This window comes from Sorex araneus, chromosome 1 (genome assembly GCF_027595985.1).
Source record: "Sorex araneus isolate mSorAra2 chromosome 1, mSorAra2.pri, whole genome shotgun sequence".
NCBI lineage: Eukaryota > Metazoa > Chordata > Mammalia > Eulipotyphla > Soricidae > Sorex > Sorex araneus.
The window spans coordinates 53,974-74,041 of record NC_073302.1 but is presented as its reverse complement, the minus strand read 5'-3'; the positions used below and the strand labels follow the sequence as shown (position 1 = coordinate 74,041).

The following is a 20,068-nucleotide window of genomic DNA, read 5'->3' as shown; positions in this document are numbered from 1 at the left end:
TATAAACAGGAATGCAAATGAGTGCCGCCCTATCTGCATCACCTGCAAACTTCAAAAATATGTTTTGATTTGATACATTTAAGTAAAACACACAAAGTTTACCAAAGTCCTAAGATTTTGCAATGAAGTATTCAGAGTTGAATCTTTTGCTTGTATTTATGACTCATCTTCTCTTTTGTTTTCTGTTTTTGTTCTTGATTTACCTAAACCTCCCTGCTGACTCACGCCATCCTACCAACATACAATGCGAAAACCATGTCTCGTCTGTATGTTCACACCTGCTGCTCAAACACCCCAATCTGTAATAACATGCAAATATCCATCCATGAAAACATCACATGTAGGAAACGGTTGGTTTCATGACTTTAAATGTCTCTTAAGCCCCTTGCTCTGCTCCCCCACTCCCCTTTCCTGCTTCCTGTGCTCATTGTTCAGTGGCATGTAGCCAGTGTCTGGCTGCACCCTCCCCTCTGGCCTCACCCACACACTCCCCCCTGGGGTCCGGTCAGTTCCTCGAGGTCTTATGGGAACATTCTGCCTGGGAATAAGGATATTCTGGCCTGGGATGGGGACGTGGCTCCTGAGAGGGCCGGAGCACACAGACTCGAGCTGGGCTGTGGGGGCTGAGTCTGGACCTGGCCCGACGGCTCCATGGTTTCTGCTGCCACCATCACTTCCTGCTTCACCCAGTCCTGTGGCTTTGGCAGTGGCCTTGCCGGAGTCTGCCCTAGTGTCCTTCCTGAAAGGCTCTTCCTTATGAGGCCCGGCCTGGGGCCAGGGGTGTGCCTCCAGGAGCAGCAGGGTTCAGGTCCCTCTGTGGGGTGTCACACTGGGCCTGTGTGAGGACCACCCGGAGAGAAGCTGTTTGGAGATGTGGCCCGTGAGGCCAGCGAGGGGCCCAAATTCTCGTTTCTGGAAGCAACTGTGTGGTTCCGGCACAGTCCTCCACAGGCCGGCCTCCACCGCAGCAGCAGCTCTTTGGGTTTTGGGAGACCCTTTGCTGCTGCTGAGCCCTGAGGGACGCCCCTGCAGTGTGGGGCTGGACCCGTCAGAGAGCCCTTCCTGCTCACTCCTTCCACCAGTGACACCCCCTCTTCCCTCACTCTGGTCCGTGAGGAGGAGGGGTGCCTGGAGGCAGGGGGGCCAGGGACACTGTGCCATCTGGGCAGCCCTCCCATGTGGGCACATGTCCTCTCCCCAGGGACCTGCCCACTGCCTGTCCGCGGCTTGACTGGTGGACAAGGAGGCTGGTTGCCGGGAGCCTCGGCCGGTGTCAGCTCTGGGCAGTGCCATGTGGAGTGTGCCCCGCACCTCCTGACTCGGGGCTGCGATGTGCAGCTGCCTGTGGTGCAGCAGAAACCATGGACTTGGCGGGGGTGCGGGGGGTGGGGGCGGACTGGGAGGGGGGCTGTGTCCACTGCAGGGGGCGTGAGTGAGACCAGAGTACAGTGTGACCCTGCTTGTCGCCCAGCACCCTGCATGCAGCCGCCTTGGGGCCTGTCCGGGCAGCCCTGCTTTGTGCTTGCAGCCTGTAACTGCTTCCCTGTCATCATCCTGGCACTCCAGGGCTGTCTGTCTGCCACCACCCGTCACCCCCTCAGTGCCAGGGGACCCCTGGAAGGAAGCCCAGCAGGTAGGAGCACGAGTCCCACAGCAAGGAGGAAGTGACTTCCTGGGCTCTGAGGCTCACGCCCAGGACTTGGGTGCGTGGACGTTCCTATCTTCTTTACCCACAGAGTGTCTCCTCACACTGCCAGGAGACACGTCTGGGTCAGTGCCTGAACAGAGGATGTCCTCGCACTGTAAATGTTCCCTTTCATTCCCACGCCCACTCTTGGTGACGTGCTCACCGTGTGAGTGGAGATTTCTTGGCTGAGCTGCCTCCTGCCCAGATTCGTTTCCCGAGCACAGGCAGGCGAGTAGCCGAGGTAAGCCTAGGGCCAGCCCCAAGTCTGCCTCTGCTGGCCCACTAGTCTGTACCCCGACCAGCCTTTATACCATGGCTCTTAGCCTAGACCCAGCCCTGCTCCTGGGGCCCCGTCCACTGTCACCCACCATTCAGTAGCTGTGAGGCCCTCTAGCTGAGTAGCTTCTACATCCCTTGCTGCCCGTGGCAGCCAAAAGCCTGTCCTGAGAAAGGAGCCATTCCTGGCACGTAGACAAGGTGTGTTTGGGGCCCCTGGCCCTGGGTATAGAGTGAGACCCACTTCTGCACAGAATGCCTCAGGCCGGCCAAGACTGGGGCAGCCCTGGAGGGCGAGAGAACATTCCCACGGGCTCCTGCATGCAGCCCCGCTCTGCCGTCTCTGTCCACATCTACTCTACGTCCTCTTCTCTCTCTGACCACTCCCTGGCACAGTGTGGCCACGCCTGAACTGCTTGCATCTTTTGAGACACCCAAGAGGCAGGAAGTTATTCTCAGGCCATGTGGGGACACCCTATCTGTAACCAGACAGAGTGGGAAGCCCCTGACCTCCAAGCACACCATCTTGCCCTGGACACCACCCAACCCAGTGCCGTGCCCCCCAAAAGGGCTGGCCCCTCTCACTCCATGTGACCATGGAACCCAGAGCTGGCTGATTTTTGTGCTTGGTTCGACCCCAGCCCCAGTGGTGTCTCCGGTTCTCTGGAGCAGAGCGCTGTTGGTGGGCTGCAGAGGTGCCCTCCGGGTGAGCACAACGCCACCAACACTCCCACCTCCTCCTGACTTGCCTGCGGGCACCTGGAGTGGTGCCAGGGGGCATTTGCTCCTCTGCCAGGTAGAAGCGAGTCCTGCCCCAGGCCCACTGGTCCCTGCAGGACACTTGGCACAGCAGGAGCCCTGCTTGGCATTGTGCTGTGAGAGGAGGGCAGTGCAGGAGGCCCAGCCAGAGGTGACCCCGGGCTCCGCCTGGCCACAGGGATCTGCTTCAGAGAACTGTTGTTGGTCTTTCCCGTGAGGGCAGGGAGCTGGGAGGGCAGGTGTCTCTCAGAGTTGCTGCATGAGAAGTGGTCTGTGGACAAGCTTTACTTCCCGTAGGGTTTCTGGTGGCCAGTGGCTGCTCCGACTGTGAAGTGACGATTCTCTGCTTTTCTTTTTCCACACTTTTCTGTGGGACATGGAGACCTGGGGAAGGGTGGGTGGGGGGCAGCTCTCCTGTAACTTCTTTTCTGAAGGCCAGAGACCCGCTTTTCTTCCATGCAGAACAACTTCATCAACCTCAGCTTCCTCCGCCTCTTCCGGGCCGCGCGGCTCATCAAGCTGCTCCGGCAGGGCTACACCATTCGCATCCTGCTGTGGACCTTTGTCCAGTCCTTCAAGGTGAGGCCCCAGACTGCCACTTGCCTGTCAGGCCTGCCATGGCGCCCACCCCAGCAGCTCTCCCTGTGGCCATAGCCGGGTGAGCTTTCTCACTGACACCTGGAGGCGGGCCTGGGAGGAGGGCCTGTTTCCAGGGTGGGGTTTGAGGACTGGGTTCCCAGCCACTGTCCAGAGGGCACTCTTGGCCCTGAGCCCCCTTGATGTCCCCACAGGCCCTGCCTTACGTGTGCCTGCTCATCGCAATGCTCTTCTTCATCTACGCCATCATAGGCATGCAGGTGCGTGGACTGGGGCCGGGCACAGGGGTGGGGGCACATGGGGAGGGGCACGGAGGACAGCTCGTGGGAGGGGGCATTTGACAGTGAACACTTCTAGGAGCTCAGCCCCGCTTAAGGCCTTCTGTGATCCGGACCCTCGAGCTGTCTGCATGGGCAGACACAGGATAGGCCTTGGGTCAGGGCCCAACTGGAGTCTGCCCCTTCCTGCCTGTGGCGTGCAGTCCTGGCATGGGACTCCAGGAACTGTTGGAGTTGGTACTGGCACGGTTGGTAGGTGCTGGCCTGTGGAAGCAGGTGTTTGAATGCACCTGTGTGGTGTCCAGTGCTGGGAGTCCGATGGTCAGCAGCAGTTCTGAAAGCCCCTCGAGCTCCAGCATGGGACTCAGTCCCGCCAACGGGAGCCCTCTGCAGGCCCAGCCAGGCACTGTCCTCCCTGCGTTCAGCCTCTCAGGCGCGTCATGTCCACATAGCGGAAGAGCACTCGGTCAGGAAACACTACAGAGCCGAGCCGTCTCGCAGCAGCGTGGCCCGGCCAGCTGCACCTACTCTGCTACCGCACTGTTCTCATTTCTACAGCGTTTCAGTACGGTTCGAAGTTGGGGAGAGCGGTGCCTCCTGTCTTCTTTTCCCCTAGGACTGCTTTGGCTATTTGGGGAGGGTTTTTATTCCATATGAATTTCAGGAGTGTTTAATCGTTTTCTTTTTTTTAAACATGGGTGTTTTCATAGGTACTACATTGAATCTGTATAATGCTTTGGGGGAGTATTGCCATTTTGACAATGTTTGTTAATCCTCTTGATCCATGAACAGGGAATGTGTTTTTATTTCCTCATGTTCTTTTTTGGTAGTGTTTTATAGTTTTATTTGTATAAGTCTTTCACCTCTTTTGTTAAACTGATTCCTAGGAACTTGATTTTCTGAGGCACAGTTGTGAATGGGAATAAGAACTACTTTTAAACTAGTTCAGGCTGCTTTGGAATATAATGAGATTGGTGCTATTTAAAACCCATTTATATCTTTTTCTGCTTTGGTTTGTGAAGGTACAAAAACAGATGTTGCTGCTGTTTCTTGTGTGTGTCAAAATACGATCTTATCAACTTCTCAGTTGGGTTTCGGGGGTCTTTTTTGTGGGGGACACACCCACAGTGCTCAGGGATTACTCCTGGCTCTGCACTCAGGGATCATTCCTGGCAGAACTTGGGGGACCAAATGGGGTGCTGGGGATTGAACCCAGGTCAGCCACATGCAAGGCAAATTCCCTATTATAGCTCTAGTCCTGGATTTTAGTTTAGTTTTTTTTTTTCTTTTTGGGTCACACATGGAGATGCACAGGGGTTATTCCTGGGTCTACGTTCAGGAATCACTCCTGGCAGTGCTCGGGGGACCATATGAGATGCTGGGAATCGAACCCGGGTCGGCCGCATGCAAGGCAAACGCCCTACCCACTGGGCTATTGCTCCAGCCCTGGATTTTAGGTTTTAAATGAACTATAATCAGTATAACTCTCCCATCTATAAGGTCCTGGACTAATCTCTGGCTCCTCACACCATCAAAAATAAATAATAAATGGTTAGAATATCTCCCAGCAAATAGTATCATTGATACAATAATTCTTTCTTTTTTAAAGAACTAAATATTATTACTGACTCATTGACATTGTTACCCTGAAAGAAATCAATTAGAAAGCCTGGGAGAGAGTAAAGGGGTTAAGGCACTTGACTTATGTGCAGCAAATCCTCCTTTGCTCCCAGATCCACCTATTGTCCCTCCTGTAACACCAGGAGTGTCCCTGAACACAGAGCCAGGAGTTTTCCCTGCGCACCGCTGGACATAGTCCAGCAACATCCTCCATGAAAGAAAGCCAGACTCATGTTTTTCACAGAAGTCTTACGGGGAACACTTTATTTATTTATTTATTTATTTATTTATTTATTTTTTAATAAGTGAATCACTGTGAGGGTACAGTTACAGATTTATACATTTTTGTGCTCATGTTTCCCCTATACAGAGTTCGAGAACCCATCCCTTCACCAGTGCCCATTCTCCACCACAAATAAACCCAGCATCCCTCCCACCCTCCCCCTACGGGGAACATTTGTGTGATTCATGAGAGCATTTCTGTGGGGGTTCATGTAGATAAGGATGTAAGCCGCTGCACCCCGACTTACATTGCAGAGCCAGGAAGTGAGCTTGGCCCCCGTGGTAGTCTTGTGGTCCCTGCAGGGTCGGAGCTGCCCTCTGACACTCAGGACAGGTGTGTATCTTTCCCGCTGATGCACAGAGGCTGCAGCAATGATGGCGACCCCCAGGGAGAGCCTGAAGGCCCACTGTTCCCTGGCCCCAGCCCCTGAACACCAGCCTGTTGGTCTTTATTCTAGGTCTTCGGAAATATTGCTCTGGATGATGAAACCAGCATTAATCGGCACAACAACTTCCGGACATTTTTGCAAGCCTTGATGCTGCTCTTCAGGTGCGTGCTGGCTAGACTCAAGCTTGTTATGGGGAGTGTGGCTGCCCCCAGCACAGCCAGGCTGACCATCCCTCAGTGGGTCTGTCCAGTGTCCCTCTCCCTCACTAGCGTGTCCTGCCTCTCTGTTCTATGCTCCCCACAAGGACTTGCCCCCAGATCTGTGCCCAGGGAGGCTGTGGAGTTTGTAGCAAGGCCTTTCCCTGTGTGCTGCTCTGGGGCTTCCCCTTCTGTGGTACCCATGGTCCCTGGGGCCTGGGATCTGGGCAGCCGGTCAGCAGGAGCCTGTGATAGTTTGCTACTGCTCTCATGTAAGGAGCCCAGTGGCCAGGACTGAGTGGCCACCTCCAACCACTGCCCTGACAAGAACCTCAGCCTTATGGGTGCTGGGGCCAGTGCGCCAGGCCCCAAGTGGGGCCTAGAGGGGCTTGGAAGACCCTCTGCAGAGGTTCTGGGAAGAGGGCAGGCACTCTTTCTGGGCTGGGGACCTGGGGCCGTCCTGCTTTGAGATGAAATTGGGGAGAGGTCAGATATCTCCTGCCTCCAGAGTGCCCAGCATGCACCCCTTCCTATTAGGAGGGAGGAACTCCCCTTAGGGACAAGGGGTGCTAATGGGAGTGCCCTTCTCAGGCCTTCTTCCCATGTGGGACATGTCTCTCTGCATGCTGATGGGTGCAGAGCCCTGGCTGCAGGTGGAGGTATGACCATTCTGAGCAGCTGTCTTGGGGCTCAAGCAGTTTCTTTGTTGGAAGGTGTGAATATAATGAATTTAGAGCAGATTTGCTTTGCTGAGCTGCCTGGAGTGAGATTTCCACTCTTGGTCCTGCATCAGTCTGGTCACACATGGCTAGACTCTCTGGCCCTCCTCAGGCCATAGGGTCTTCTGCTGTGCTTCCTCAAGCTCTCCCGCTGCCAAGACCTCCTTGTGCCACCAGTACTTGAGGCCAGCCCTGGAGTCGGCCTTTGCTCTCTGAGGCCCTTTTTGTTTCTCAGTTGTGGTGTGGCGCAAGCTGGACCTGCTGCCCTGCAGGAAGCCCACTCCTGACCTTGGCAGTGGCCATTGGAGAGTGGCCCAGCTTCTGTCTAAGGGCAGCTGCACAGTGCAGAGGTGAGCCCAGGCCTCTGGCCCTGGGCAAGTCTGGCACACATCAGTTTCAGTGTGTCTGCAAGCCTAGCAGGGAAAAAAGAGGGCTCTGCAGGCTGGGTGCAAGAGAGGGTCTCGGCTTATATGAGAAACAGCTTAGGTGGGTGTGGCTGGGGTTCATGATCAGGGCTAAATGGCAGGGGTTGGGGAGGGGTGACTGACTGCGGCTATGGGAAATTGGTCACTCTTGTCCTTTGCAGTGTGCAAAGGGTGTTGAGCAGGAGTTGCCTCCCCAGTGTTTAGTACACCCACTGGTGCACCTGTGTTTAATACACCTCTTGGCATAGCTCTAATTAGTACACCACTGATGCCATTGTATTTAGTATAGCCACTGGTACATCTGTGTTTAGTACATCTGCTGATGCACCTCTCATTAGTACACTCGCTGGTGTGCCTGTGTTTACTACACACACACTAGTTCACATGTGTTTACTATACCTGCTGGTGCACCTGTGTTTAGTATACCTGCTGGTGCGCCTGTGTTTAGTATACTACTGGTGTGCCTGCGTTAGTATAACTACTGATGTGTCTGTGTTTACTATACCTGCTGGTGTGTCTGTGTTTAGTGTATCTGCTGTTGTGCCTGTGTTTAGTGTATCTGCTGGTGTGCCTGTGTTTAGTATATCTGCTGGTGTGCCTGTGTTTAGTACACCTGCTGGCACACCTGTGTTTAGGATACTTACTGATATTCCTATGTTTAGTATACCTACTGGTGTGCCTGCGTTTAGTGTACCTACTGGTGTGCCTGTGTTTAGTATACCTACTGGTGTGCCTGTGTTAGTATACCTATGGGTGTGCGTGTATTTAGCACACCCACTGGTATGCATGTGTTTAGTATACCTACAGGTGTGCCTGTGTTTAGTGTACCTACTGGTGTGCCTGTGTTTAGTGTACCTACTGGTGTGCCTGTGTTTAGTGTACCTACTGGTGTGCCTGTGTTAGTATACCTACTGGTGTGCATGTATTTAGCACACCCGCTGATATGCATGTGTTTCATATACTTACTGGTGTTCCTGTGTTTAGTATACCTACTGATGTGCCTGTGTTTAGTACACCTACTGGTGCATCTGTATTTAGTACACCTAGTGGTGTGCCTGTGTTTAGTATACCTACTGGTGTGCCTGTGTTTAGTGTACCTACTGGTGTGCCTGTGTTTAGTATACCTACTGGTGTGCCTGTGTTAGTATACCTACCGGTGTGCCTGTGTTTAGTACCACTGCTAGACACAGGGGAACAGCCAGATGCCAGTTAGAAAACTGTGGCTACAGCTCACAGGAACAACTGCTGCTTAGCTCCACTTGAGCAGGAAGGACTCTGGCAGTTTTCTGAAGGCTGGAGAGCTGATGAACTAGACATAGTGAGATGGGGATGCAGATACTGGCACCAGGGTCTGTGCAGCTGCATTAATTGAATTGAGGAAAGAGACCTGACCTTGCTGGAGCACTGGCCTCAAGGTGCCTGATAGCCCCAAAGGGTGTGCACTTTGTTGCTGGCTTCTGACCCAGCGGCTCTACTCGGGACTTTCAGTTTCTCAGTTACTGAGCAACTTTAAAGCCAGTGGCCAGAGGGTTCCTGCAAAGAAGCAGCTCTTTTACCTGAGCCTGATGCCTCTGTGGGTTCTCTGAGGTAGGGACCCAGAGGAGGGATGCCTGACCCAGCTTTCTTAGAGTTCCTGCACCCCTGGTCCCTGGGTGGGACTGAAGTCATTCCTTCCCAGGCCCCAGGGCCTCATGGCTCTGCCCTTCTCAGGAGTGCCACCGGGGAGGCCTGGCACGAGATCATGCTGTCCTGTCTCAGCAACCAGGCCTGTGATGAGCACGCCAGTGCCAGTGAGTGTGGAAGTGACTTCGCCTACTTTTACTTCGTCTCCTTCATCTTCCTTTGCTCCTTTCTGGTAAGTCCTGGTCATGACACCAGCTGCTTGATTTCACATCTCTGGCTTTTCACGCATGTCATATTAAAAGCTTGTCTATTCACCTAGAGACACTGCCATTAGCCCCAAGGGACTAACCTGGTGATGAACTCCTGGAGGTACTTCTGTAGACAAGGTTTTAAGTCTTCCTGGGAGCCTGTCCCTTTGTTCTCAGCTCCGAGATGGACTTCCACCATGCTGACAGGACCTCAAAGGCAGTACCTAAGTCAGCTTACCCCAGGTGAATGAGATGATAGAAACAATTAGGATGAGGTTGGGAGATAAGAGTGCCAGATCCCTGGAGTGTAGGTCTTATCCCAAGGCAGCAGAGCCTCTGGGAGTCTGAGTTGGGCTGACATGGTCCTCTTGGCCTTAGAACCTACAGGAGAACTGTTAAGTGAATAGGGGAAAAGTGGAGGTTCCTATGGCCTAGGGAAAGGGAATGTGAGAAGAGTTGGGTGGACTCGGGTCAGTGAGAAGCTGACCTGATGTAAAGAGCTACAGAAGTGGAGAGAAAGCAGAAGAATCTGTGTCTGGGTATTCAGTGGCCCTTACCTGAAATAGGAAGACTGGGTCGCTTGGGCTGAAGATGCAGTTTGTCATTAGTGTCTGCATATTTTGGGGGCTGAGTGATGTCCTGTCGGTCTCTGCTAGATGAAGACTCTTCTGACTTTAGAATCGTTTGAGTGATGCAGGTTCCTAGACCTCTCCCAAATTGTTGCTCTTGGGGTAAAAGACCCAGGAACCTGAGTTTTAACAAACTCCCAGGTGATTTCATGGTTGCTAAACTTAGAGGAGCAACAAACTAGGCAGACTGTTTGTAGTTTCAGAGGAAGGCCAAATACTGAGCTCTGGGCACATTGAGACAGAACAGAGCACTGGGCCTAGAAATTTAGAGGGAGTAGAGACCGAGAAGGTGGAGAATCAGGAGAGGTCTGACCCAGAAGTCCAAAGAAGAAAGTTTCTCAGATGGGAAGGCAGAGTTGATAGTGTGAAATGCCAGAGGCAAGTCACACAAGGACGGAGGGCTGTGTGTCGCACTGGGAAGGCAGAGGCCCTGTGGCACGGGGACCAGAGCCTTCCTGCAGCAGTGTCAAGAGATGATGGGCGACAACAGGGATAGCTGAGGCACTGCACACTCATAGCCAGAGCAGGGGCAGAGTGAAGCAACACGTGCTTGGCTCCATGGGCAGAGAAGAATGTCACAGACAGTGAATCTTCCAGATGAGCAGAAGGAAGAAAAGAAGAGTGAGTGTAAAATGTGAGTTTAGAGGCTGGAGAGATAGTATGGGGATAAGACATTTGCCCTGCCCGGGCCGGCTGAGCCTAGTGCAATCTCCAGCGCTGCTTGATTCCCCAAGCATGACCTCCCAGCTGGGTGTAGCCCCCAAATACCACCACATGTGGCCCAAATCCTGGGATCCCCCCAACTGCAAAAAGAGGAATGTGATTTTAGTCTGGATATGGGATCTTACTTAGCTGGGGATAGAAAGAGGTGAGATCACATCGTCCTGTGGACAAAGACATTTAAGGCACAAAAATTAGAGGAAATAAGTCCAGAAGATAACACATTAAAAGGTAAGAGTGGAGGTGGTTGTGACCAGAAGGCCCAGGAGCAGAAAGAGAAGCCAAGTACGGTTGTCCCGTCTCTGGATAGTCACTAATCACAGAAAGTGATGATGAGAGTGGAAGGGGACATAAAAGCAGAAACCAGATTCTGGCGTTTAGAAATTGGGGGATCAGGGAGAATATTGATCATGATAAGAAAGAGCAGGATTTGAAAAAAGAAGAGAATAAGGGACATCCATATTTCAGCTAGACCAAGATAGAAAAAAGTGGCCAATAATCAGATAAGATGAAGATGTGTTTCCTGAAGTCCTGGGAGTTTTGGAGGGGGCAGTAGAAAGTCATGGTGGTTGGGAACCTGTTTGAAAACGGTAAGCTGCACACTGTTGGAGAACTACAGGAAATCTGTAAAGTGAGTTTCCAGGAACCAGAATAGGGCTAGCATGTTGGTGTTACCCCCGACACCTGTAAGATCCACTGTGGGCAATGGATGGGCTCAGGAGGGCTTTTGGAGACCAACCGTCCTTCAGGGAGGGAGGAGTCTTGCTTTCTAGCTTGTTCAAAGACTTCTCATGTTCAAGATCCTGGGTACAAAGTTGAACCCATCAGCCTGGCCTGTGTGCTTCTGATTACAGAGGATGAACTGTGCAAATGACCACATTCATGACACCACACCCCACTCAGGGCAAAGCATTTCCCTGGCATATCCAGAATAAACTAAAAATTCATCAAAGGCCTAAACATAAGATCTAGAACCCTAAACTTTCTAGAAGAAAACATGGGAGCAAATCTCTATGACCTCAGATTTTGCAAAGAAATTTTACATTTGATAGTAGAATTAGAAATAATAAAAGAAAATGATTAATTGGGTTGTTTGAAGTTAAGGACTTGTATACATCAGAGGATATGATCAACAAAGTGAAAAGGAACGGGGGAAGATATTGGCAAATCTGATAAAACGGACAACTCTCTAAAGAAAAATGCATGTGGGGGTATGGCGCCGCCAGCAGGTAAACCTGTACCTGTGGGCGAGTGCATCAGCAGCTTGATGGTGCCTTCAGACTTCCAGATACCCCAAAGTTGCTGCTGTCCCTTTGGCCAGACCCCAACCGCTTGGGGCCAAGTTTACCAAGAATTAAAAGGGCCAAAAGTCAGGTACGTGGGAAACACACCCACAGACCACCTCTGGCTCAGCTATATAAGCTCATTTATTGGCCTTATTTCAGAGACCCATAAATCTTGAAAGAGATCAAAAGATGCAGTTAGGGCCTATAGCACAGCGGTAGGTGGGAACCCGTGACTGAGAGCCCCAGGCTCGCTTGGATCGGGACTCGGCCTCCTCCCCCCAGGTTCCCAGTTTTCCAGTAGCTTGGCAGTGACACCCACAAACTGCCCCTGGCGCCATGTGATCTCATCAATGGCCAAGACCCAGAGACTATAAACTAAAGCTCCCAGGAGAGAGCACCGCAGAATGCCCTGACCCTGTGCCAGGCTGTCTTCACTAGGGCACCTCAGAGGGGGAATGGGTTGTTTCCCTCCCTGCCCCAAGCAGAACCCTGGCAGCCAAAAACCTCCATAACTCAACCACCGCCATGCCCAAGGCCGCTCTTCACATGCTCAGACAAGCCTCACCCAACAGGGCACAAGCCTCACCCGAAAGCGGACCAGCAGGAAAACCCAGATATGCGGGAACCCGTGACTGAAATCTCTAAGCCCATTTGGATCGGGACTGGGCCTCCTCCCTCCACGTCCCCATTTTTCCAGAAGCTTGGCAGTCACACCCACAAACTGTCCCTGGCGCCATGTAATCTCATCAGTGGTCAAGATCCAATACTATAACTAAAACCCCTGGAAGAGAATGACACAGAATTTCCTGGGCATTATATTCTATCCATAACAAGCAATACAAAACAAATCGTCCAGCATTGCCTTTTTGGCAGGTTTGAGTGGTGGTGAGATTGGTGTCGAAATATCAAATGTAACCAAAGTAGAGAGAATATGGGGGAAATTGTCTGCCACACAAGCTGGGAAGGATTGGAATGGGGGGGTGGGGAATACTGGGGATTTTGGTGGTGGAAAGTGTGCAATGGTGAAGGGGTGGGTGTTTGATGATTATGTGACCGAAGCTCAAACATGAAAGCTTTGTAGCTGTATCTCATGGTGAATCAAAAAAAGTGGGGGAAATAATAATAAAATAATAAAATAAAGTTAACATTCAGAATAGAATAAAAAAAAGTAATGTTGGAGTTCATGCCCAATTCAATCAGCTTAATCAATGGCTGAATAAATAGCAGTACTCCTACATTATTAAAAAAATAAAGAAAAATGCATACATGTCCAATAACCACATAGAAACAATGTTTGTCATCACTAATTGCAGAATTCAAATCAAAACCGCAACGAGATGCCTCTTTAAACCCTTGAGGATGGCTATTAGAAAATCAAAACAGAAGCACAATGTTGGTTGTTGAGGACAGGGAGAAATTGAAACACTTGTGCACTGCTGGTAGGGATGTGAAATGTGCCACCACCTTTTAAGGAAAATGGAAAATAGCAGGTGGTGCCTTAAAAAATTAAAAAAATGACAGTAGGATCCTGCTCTCCAGTTCTGGGCATGCACTCAAAATATTGAAAGTGAGATGAACAAACAAGTGCTTGTGTAGATTGTGTGTGTGTGTGTGTGTGTGTGTTTCTGGGAATCAACCCAGACTTCACCTTCAGAGCAAGTGTTCTACCACTGAGCCTCATCCCTAGTACTTGATTAAATGCTTGTATCCATGCTCTGAGCAACATTAGTCACATCAATGCAACGGTGAGGTAGATGAGGGTACACGAACAGATGGTGGATAAACAAGATGGAATATAAACATACAATGAGTGTTATTCAGCTTTAAAGGGAGGCAGGGCTGACACTGCCATGTTAAGAATGAACCTCAAAAACATTGCATTGTGGAAAGTGAAATTAAGTGTCACAAAGGAAAGATGCTCCACCTACATGAGGTACCAGAGTCAAAAAGCCCTTGAGACAGGGTTGAATGATGGCTGTAGAGGTGGGGATGGAAGAGCAGTTGGTGCTTGTTGGGATAGAATTTCTCTTTGAGAAGATGAGAAATCCTTTTGATGAATGATGCTGCTGAGTGTTTGGACCACTGACTCAGTCACACATGCTTCAGTTGATGAGATTATTTATATTTTAGTAGAATGAAAGAGATATTAAAAAATAACATGAGGCTGGGAAATAACACAGCAGTTAGGTGCATGCCTAGCATCAAGTGCTTGCTGAAAGCCCCTGAGGCAACCAGGGTGACCCTGGTATGCCCAGCACCACAGACCTGAGTAGTACTGCATCCTGAATCCTTGCACACATGCACTGAAACGCTGTCTCAGTTGGCTGAGGATCTCCAGTGGGTCCACTGGACTTCTTGAGCACTGCTTGGGAGCCCCCCACCCGAAAGAAAAAATTTCTTTTAATGATCCTACTTCAGAAATAGAAGGGGATGGGCCACAGAGAGATAGTACTGCAGGTAAGGTTCTTGCAGCTAACCTGGGTTTGATCCCTATCTTCACATATCGTCTCCCAGGCACTGCCAGGAGTGATTCCTGAGTGTAGAACCAGGAATTATCCCTGAGCACTGCCAGGTGTGGCTCAAAAACAAACAAACAAAAGAAAGGGGGGGTATGAAAAACCCTCTCATGCATTCTATGAAGCCATTCTATTATCATGATGTAAAGCCAGACAAAGAGGTCACAGAAGAGAAACCAGTGAGCAACACCACTTAGGAAAAGACACATAAAGTCCCTGAACTGAGTATGAACAAGACAGTTCTAATGGGAGGCTGGAGTGATAGCACAGCAGGTAGGACATTTGCCTTGCACTCGGCCAACCCGGGTTTGATTCCCAGCATTCCAGATGGTCCCCTGAGCACCACCAGGAGTAATTCCTGAATGCAGAGCCAAGAGTAACCCCTGAGCATTGCCAGGAGTGACCCAAAATAATAATAATAATAAAGACAGTTCTAATAGTACTTGATAGGATTCCGCAGTCTCACAGATGTGAAAAGTGGCTATCAGGCAGGATTGTTCATGAAATAAATAACATGAGGCTCCCACCAACTTTCAGTCCTGTGGTAAATGGCGTCTGAGGTGCTAATGTAAAATGTGGGGTTGTAAAATGCGTTTTGAAAGAACTTTCCTCAAGATAGTCAAAGCCATCTACCACAAATCCATGGCAAGCATTATCCTCAGTGGAGAGAAACTAAGGGCCTTTCCTCTAAGATCAGGGACAAGACAAGGATGCCCACTCTTACCACTTCTGTTCAATATAGTACTGGAAGTACTTGCAATAGCGGTTAGGCAAGAAAAATATATTAAGGGCATCCACATAGGAAAGGAAGAAACCAAACTCTCACTATTCGCAGATGATATGATACTATATCTAGAGAATCTTAACACCTCTACCGAGAAACTCTTAGAAACAATAGACTTGTACAGTAAAGTTGCAAGCTATAAAATGGATACCCAAAGGTCCATGGCCTTCCTATACTCTATACTCAAACAGGTCCTTTACTTCCTATACTCAAATAGGTCCTTTACTTCCTATACTCAAACAATGAGACAGAGGAAAGGGATATGAAAAAAGCAGTCCCATTTACAGTCATGCCCCAGAAAATCAAGTACCTCGAAATCAGTTTAACTAAGGAAGTAAAGGACCTCTACAAAGAAAACTGTAAAACACTACTCTGTGAAATAAAAGAGGACATGAGGAAATGGAAACATATCCCCTGCTCATGCATAGGGAGAATCAACATTGTCAAAATGGCAATACTCCCAAAGCATTATACAGATTTAACACGATCCCTATAAGGATACCCATGAAATTCTTCCAAGAAATGGACCAAGCAATCCTGAAATTCATATGGAACAACAAACGCCCATGGATAGCTAAAGCAATTCTTGGGAAAAAGACGATGGGAGGCATCAACCTTAAACTCTACTACAAAGCGGTAACAATTAAAATAGCATGGTACTGGAACAAAGGCAGAGCTGCAGACCAGTGGAATAGGGTGGAATATCCCTACACACACCCCAAATGTATGATCATCTAATCTTTTATAAGGGAGCAAGAAATGTGAAGTGGAGCAAGGAAAGCCTCTTTAACAAATGGTGCTGGCATAACTGGACAACTGCATGCAAAAGAATGGGCTTAGACCTCGACCTAACACCTTGCACAAAAGTCAGATAAAAATGGATTAAAGACCTCAATATCAGACTAGAATCCATAAGGTACATTGAAGACAAGGTCAGCAAAACCCTCCACGATATTGAAGCTAAAGGTATCTTCAAAGGTGACACGCAGCTAATCAACCAATTGAAAACAAAGATAAACAAATGGGACTATATTAAACTAAGAAGCTTCTGCACCACAAAAGATACAGTGGCCAGAAAACAAAGACAATCTACAGAATGGGAAAGGATATTTACCCAATACCCATCCGATAAGGGGTTGATATCAAGGGTATATAAATTACTGGTTGAACTCTACAAGAAGAAAACATCCAACCCCATCAAAAAATGGGGCGAAGAAATGACCAGAAACTTTCTCAAGTTTCTCCTTCTTTTTCTTTCTCAAGGAAGAAATACGAATGGCCAAAAGGCACATGAAAAAAATGCTCTTCATCACTAATCATCAGGGAGATGCAGATTAAAACAACTGTGAGCTACTACCTCACACCACAGAGACTGGCACACATCCAAAAGAACAAAAGCAGCTGGTGTTGGCATGGATGTGGGGAGAAAGGGACCCTTCTACACTGCTAGTGGGAATGCCGACTGGTTCGGCCCTTTTGGAAAACAATATGGACGTTTATCAAAAAATTAGAAATTGAGCTTCCATTTGACCCAGCAATACCACTTCTGGGAATATATCTTGGAGAGGCAAAAAAGTATAGTTGAAATGACATCTGCACTTACATGTTCATTGCAGCACTGTTTACAATAGCCAGAATCTGGAAAAAACCCAAGTGCCCGAGAAGAGATGACTGGTTAAAGAAACTTTGGTACATCTACACAATGGAATACTATGCAGCTGTTAGAAAAGATGAAGTCATGAACTTTGCATATAAATGGATCAACATGGAAAGTATCATGCTAAGTGAAATGGGTCAGAAAGAGAGAGACAGACATAGATCGCACTCATCTGTGGAATATAAAATAACAGAATAGGAGACTAACATTTAAGAATAGTAGAAATAAGTACCAGGAAGTTTGCTCCATGGCTTGGAAGCTGGCCTCACATGCTGGGGAAAAGGGTAGCTCAGATAGAGAAGGGAACACCAAGTAAAGTGTGGTTGGAGGACCCACTCGGGATGGGAGATGCGTGCTGAAAGCAGACTATAGATTGAACACGATGGCCACTCAATACCTCTATTGCAAACCAAAACACCCAAAAGGAGAGAGAGAACAAAAGGGAATGCCCTGCCACAGAGGTGGGGTGAGGTTGGGGGGATGGGTTTGGGGGGTGGGAGGGATATTGGGATCAGCAGTGGTGGAGTGTAGGATAACATGGGGTTTGTCCTTTTATTTTGTTTATTTATTTATTTTTAGATTTAAAGTGATCTTTTATAACTTGCTTTTAATTTCAGTCACAAACTGGTTATCGAAAATTGGTTACCTGTAAAATATTACAAAGGTGTGCGTGCGGGAGGGGATGATGTGTGATGTTGTTCTTCGGGCTCTCAGGGTGGTGCTCTCTCTCTGTCTCTCTCCACTCTCATCCCATGCTCTCGAGCTGTTGTGTATGGACTGGATCGGGATGGCTCCTCCTTGTGCTCTGCTTCTGTGTGTGCTGCTGTGCTCTCTTCTGTCTTTCTCTCTATCTCTGTCTCTGTAGTCTCTCCTCTGGTCTCTTCCGACCTCTCTCTGTCTCTGTGTCTTCTCTCCACAGTCCTCAAAATTTTGTATTTTTGTAAAAAGAAAAGGGGGAAATGTAGGATTAACATGGGGTTTGTCCTTTCAGTCTTGCCACAGGGAACTTAGTTTATCTTAGAGCAATGGCCTTTCTGTATGGACACAGGAAGACAATTAATATTATGCTTTGTAACTTGGGAGCTGATTGACTCCGATAATATTTACTCCTAGGCATCTGCTTTCTCGACTCTGTTGCCCTTTGTTCCTAGCACCCCAAAAGCAGGGTCCCAACAAGGGACAAAATGGACCCAGGGCAAGCTGTGAGCTATCCTGGCATCAAAATGGGTCAAACCAAAGCGCCACAATACTTAACTATAAGTTGAGAATATGGTCATAGACAAATGCTGTCATGATCCAAAAGTAATGAAGAGACTAGGACCCTGATGGGGTTAGGAAGACTAACCTGGCCTGAGGACTGTGGTCTGGAATATATAGTGGATGTCCTCAGGAAGAACCAAACTTTAAGTCTGATATATCTCCTACTGTGCTCACACAGAATGACATTGCTAGAAATATTACAAGTAAATTTACTATAACTATTTGAGTGGATTACTAGCTGGGGAAGGAAGAAAGTGACACACCCTTGTTTGGACCCCATCCTCGAGCAGATCTCCTAGTAATCTGGAGTAATCTCCTTAGATGAGATTTTGTTAATCTCCTGGAGAAATGGTCTTACCCCTCTTTGTTGATTTGTTAATGTTCAACCCACCATTCTGTCACCACCCTATGTGATTGCTATATAAACTAAGACTGTAAGAGGGGAAGACACAAAAAGACAGAGGCAAGACAGAAGCAGCAGAGAAGACATGAGAGAAGACACAGAAGAGAGCAGAAGCAGGAAGAAGACACAGAAGCGGAGAGAGTAGACACAGACGCAAGAGAGAAGACACAGCAGGAGAAAAGACACAGAGACAGAGAGGTCAGATGAGACCAGAGGAGAGACTACAGAGACAGAGATAGAGAGACAGACAGAAGAGAGCACAGCGGCACACACAGAAGCAGAGCACAAGGAGAAGCCATCCCGATCTGGTCCATACAATGGCTCGAGAGCACCGGATGCGAACGGCGAGAGAGAGAGAGAGAGAGAGAGAGAGAGAGAGAGAGAGAGTGCCACCCCAAGAGCTCATGAACAACATCACACATCACCCCCTCCTGCGCACGCGCCTTTGTAATTTTTTACAGGTAACCAATTTTTGATAACCAGTTTGTGATTGAAATTAAAAGCAAGTTATAAAAGATCACTTTAAATCTAAAAATAAATAAATAAATAAATCACTGTCACTGTCATCCCATTGCTCATCGATTTGTTCGAGCAGGCACTAGTAACGTCTCTCATTGAGAGACTTATTGTTACTGTTTTTGGCATATCCAATATGCATGGATAGCTTGCCAGGCTCTGCCACGTGGACTAGATACTCTTGGTAGCTTGCCGGGCTTTCCGAGAGGGGCGGAGGAATCGAATTCGGGTCAGCCACGTGAAAGGCGAACACCCAACCACTGTGCTATCGCTCCAGCCCAAATAAATAAATAAATAAATAAATAAATAAATAAAATAAAAGGACAAACCTCATGTTATCCTACATTGGAGAATGGGCACTAGTGGAGGCATGGGTTCTTGAGCATTGTATGACTGAAACACAAGCACAAAAATATGTAAATCTGTAACTATACCCTCACAGTCATTCACTAAAAAAATAATAAAATAGTAAAATAATAGATAAATAAAATGTGGCGTTGATGATAATGTGTTATGTGGCTAAAACTTGCTGAGAGTACAATTTAAATGTACTTACCTATGAAAAAGGATGAGTGTGTGAGGCAATAGCTATGCTGATTGGCCAATGTGGGCCCCTTCACAGCTCAGATTTCCACAAAATCATCTGTTCACCTCAGTGGATCTGAGGTGGTGAGTTGGGCAGTGGTACTGGCATTAGGGTAGACACAGACAATGGAAGAGGATTGAGAGTCTAGTAATCTCAAATCTATGGTCAGCTGATTTTTGACAAGGACACCAAGATGATGCAATGTGAAAAGAATAAGGATAAGACTATAATAATAATAATAAAGATAACACTGTAAGGATAAGAGAGCAAATTAATAAAGTCGTATGCACAAGAAAAAAAGTTTCCACTTTATGCCCTCTAGGATGGTTATAATAGTAATTTGGGGAGTGGTTGTGTCATACCTGGCAATCCTCAGAGATTACTCCTGGCTGTCACTGTCACTGTCATCCCGTTGCTCATCCATTTGTTTGAGCGGGCACCAGTAATGTCTCTCATTGAGAGACTTATTGTTACTGTTTTTGGCATATCCAATATGCATGGATAGCCTGCCAGGCTCTGGTGTGCGGGCTCCTGGCGGTGTTTGGAGGACTTTATGGGAATCTGGGAATCGAACCCAGATTGGCCACATACAGTGAAAGCGCCCTACACCC

The 20,068-nt window shown here is 48.6% G+C and overlaps 1 protein-coding gene across 7 annotated transcripts in view; it reads left to right on the top strand.

The window, feature by feature from the left end:
- The window catches only part of CACNA1B (calcium voltage-gated channel subunit alpha1 B), a 176,099-nt gene that overhangs the window by 128,919 nt on the left and 27,112 nt on the right, over positions 1-20,068 (top strand). For all 7 annotated transcript variants that reach the window (XM_055144303.1, XM_055144288.1, XM_055144268.1 and 4 more), the window contains 4 exons: positions 3,185-3,301; positions 3,514-3,579; positions 5,958-6,049; positions 8,940-9,084. In XM_055144303.1, the coding sequence (XP_055000278.1) occupies positions 3,185-3,301; positions 3,514-3,579; positions 5,958-6,049; positions 8,940-9,084 (420 nt within the window). The remainder of the gene's footprint in view (positions 1-3,184; positions 3,302-3,513; positions 3,580-5,957; positions 6,050-8,939; positions 9,085-20,068) is intronic.